General features: G+C 39.5%; 1 protein-coding gene across 1 annotated transcript in view; it reads left to right on the forward strand.

Moving 5' to 3' along the window:
- The first annotated feature begins 340 nt into the window (after positions 1–340).
- Positions 341–3,090, forward strand: part of LOC107561475 (C1GALT1-specific chaperone 1-like) — a 3,979-nt gene continuing 1,229 nt past the window's right edge. The window contains exons 1-2 of the mRNA XM_016245935.1: positions 341–491; positions 808–1,405. Of these exons, the coding sequence (XP_016101421.1) occupies positions 362–491; positions 808–1,405 (728 nt within the window). The 5' untranslated portion in view covers positions 341–361. The remainder of the gene's footprint in view (positions 492–807; positions 1,406–3,090) is intronic.

Below are 3,090 nucleotides of genomic sequence, written 5' to 3' on the forward strand. Positions count from 1 at the left end.
GCAATATGACAGATTATCCTTGTTTTTTATCGTTCTTCCGCTTTTTATCTTTTAGAATTTTTTTTTTTTTTAAATATGTATTTTTTTTTTTAATGTATTTTGTGTATTAACATAAAAGCTGATATAAAGTCTGTAAAAACTTTTAAAGAACAAAAATAATTTCCGCCTTTGCCTACTTAGAGGAAATTTACGTCTTTGTAGTTTATTCACTGTGTTCCTTCACAGCGAGACAACACAAACGAACAGCATTTCCCACAGTGCCTTTCGCGTGGATTCGACATCCGCTTAAACATCCGCGTTCTAGAAGCCAGTACTAGTGCTGGACTGCAACCAGCTTTCTTACCTTATTCCGTCCAAATGAATGAGATGGAGGGCAGGTGAAACTGACTCCAGAACAGATACTACTTTTTTGTTGTTTTCCGGTTGTGTGTACGGAAATGAATGCGACGTTGTAGCGTCTAAATGTGAGCAGTCTTCTGTGTTATTGAAAGGTACGAGTTCATAACTAACTAATTATCTGAATGTGTAGTTTTGGTCAACCGTTTATTGGATTTTTACAGTCAGATGTAGCCGTTGCTTTTCTCCTTCTGAGTAGGAAGTACAGCAAACCTGACTAGCTGCTTTGTAAAATAGCTTTGTATTGTCACCAGGAGCAGAAGTGTAGAGTTATCGCAACGTACACCGTATCTCATCGTATTCACTATAGGATTCTTGTTGTTATTGCTGAACAAATGTAATTTAGAGCACGAACTGCATTTATAGTTTTGTTCTAATCATAATCTTTATTCTTATTTTAAACTATTACAGAGTTACGGTCGAGCATGATGTCTGAGGGCAGTTCATTTATGAAAGGCTTGATCCTAGGGGGCATATTCTGCCTGGTGATGTCTTTCTTTGAGACCTTTAATTCAGGAACCCACTCAGAAGGTCATGAGCATCTCCACCATCATCTGAAACCTGTCAGCAAAGATGAACTACAGAAGTTATCAGAGTCTCAGATGTCTGACTGGACCCTGCAGGTTCGAGTGTACTGTCTCATCATGGTCACTCCCAAGCTCCTGGTCCACTGGGCGACAGCCAACGACACTTGGAGCAAACACTGCGACAAATCTGTGTTCTACACGTCAGAATCGTCCAAAGCCCTAGAAGCGATTGACCTACAGGAGCAGGATGAGTGGGCTAGGCTACGCAAAGCCATCAAACACGCCTACGAGAATGCTGGAGACCTGCGCTGGTTCTTCGTGGCCCGGCCCACCACGTACGCAATTATAGAGAACCTCAAGTATTTGGTGTTGGATAAAGATCCAAGCCAGCCGTTTTACATTGGCCACACGGAAAAGTCCGGAGAGCTGGATTACGTGGAGTATGACAGCGGGATCGTGCTGAGCTATGAAGCAATGAGGAGGCTGATAGGGATGTTCAAAGATGAGGACCGATGCCCAGAGCGAGGACATGCCTTGTGGAAGACACCTGAAGAAAAGCAGCTCGCCACCTGTCTGAAATACAGTGGGGTCTCTCTCTCTGTCTTCTGTTTCTTATTTTCAGTCTCTTCTTTCGTCTATTTAATTATTTGATGATATTCAGATTTTTCCTTATTTATTCAGTTCTGTATCTCCAGCTCTCATTTCCATTCTAGAGAAGGGATTTTTGACTGTACTTGACATTAATTTACACACTTTTTTTCTCTTCCTCTAGTCTCTTCTTGAGCTGATCCATTTCTGTCTCATATTTGGTTCTTAATTTCTCAATTTGAGCCTCAATTTTTCTCTCCCTCTCTTTCAGGATTTTCTCAGCCCACTTCTTAATAGACATTTCCGTGTTTTGGTTGATACTTAGTAAAATATTGCCCTTTGTTGGATGTAATCATCTCTGTCATTTTTACAAGTTGAGTAACTTGAGTTCGGTCTCGTTTTTCTCTTCGTTTTTTTACCCTCAATCTCACAAACTCCCTTCTTACAAGCATTTGTCACTGAATGTATGTTGCTTTCGAACTCATTTTATCCTAGAATAGTGTTTCCTGTTGCACTCTTTCCTCATTCTGTCCTTCCAGTCAGCACAATTCTCAAACACTCCAGCTCATCTGGTTGATCTTCAGCACCTGGGAATCATATTGCTCAATGTCAGGTATTACTATTCATACAGGTTTAGGTTTGGTGATGTTAAACCCATGAGTGTCCACAATGAGATTTAAAAATCTATTTTTGAGCATTACTGTGTTGTCTTCCAAATTTCAGGAGAAAAAAGAGAGAGCGCCAGCCCATGCTGAGAAAAAATTTATAGGAGCGTATACATTTATAGGGATATTTCAGCTAATTCAAAGAAGTGCAAGAATTGTCATTTGTGTCCCCTCAAATAAAGCGCCTTAAATCCATAGCTGTTATTGAAGGATGGAGCAGGTAAAAACTAGACTGTAAACATCCAGCTCATATGTGAGAGCAGCAAAGCGATGTTAACCGGACACAGCAGCGGAAAAATTAAAAAAGGTAATGAAAAACTACATTAATGTGATCAATGTCAAATGTAATTATAACGCAGTATGAATGACCCCTTTAATTTTTGTACATAAAGTACGTTATTTAGTGTCTGAGCATTGGTGTAGAACACGTTGCATTACAAATGAAAAGCAGGTATGTTTTAAGTTGTATTCTTGTAAGCATTATAGATAGTTTGTGTTTCTGGTGTAGAACCAAACTTTATTTATCTTAATTTAATGCTGTATATCGAGCAGCGGACCATGTTAACGCCATATACGAGATACAGAGCTGAGGAAAAATGCATTGTTGGTCAGCGCCACCTAGCGTGCAAGTGTGAATTAGCAGAAGGTTTCGCGCTCAGTGTGGAAAAGGCCTTTATGGCCAAACAGATATAAAGTATATAACTCACCCTTTACTGTTCTCGTACTTTGCTGAAAGACCAATTTGATACTGATTAAATGAAACAGGCATTAAGATGGGAAGGTGAACATTACCTATTCATTTAATTTACTCACTCTCACAAAGGGGCATAGAATTCTAGAGAGCTTAAAACAAAACAAAAAAGGATATTCAGTTGTGTGAAAAAGTGTTGGCCCCCTTCCTGATTTCTTTGCAT

This window comes from Sinocyclocheilus grahami, unplaced genomic scaffold (assembly GCF_001515645.1).
Source record: "Sinocyclocheilus grahami isolate Dianchi unplaced genomic scaffold, SAMN03320097.WGS_v1.1 scaffold23.1, whole genome shotgun sequence".
Taxonomy (NCBI): Eukaryota; Metazoa; Chordata; class Actinopteri; order Cypriniformes; family Cyprinidae; genus Sinocyclocheilus; species Sinocyclocheilus grahami.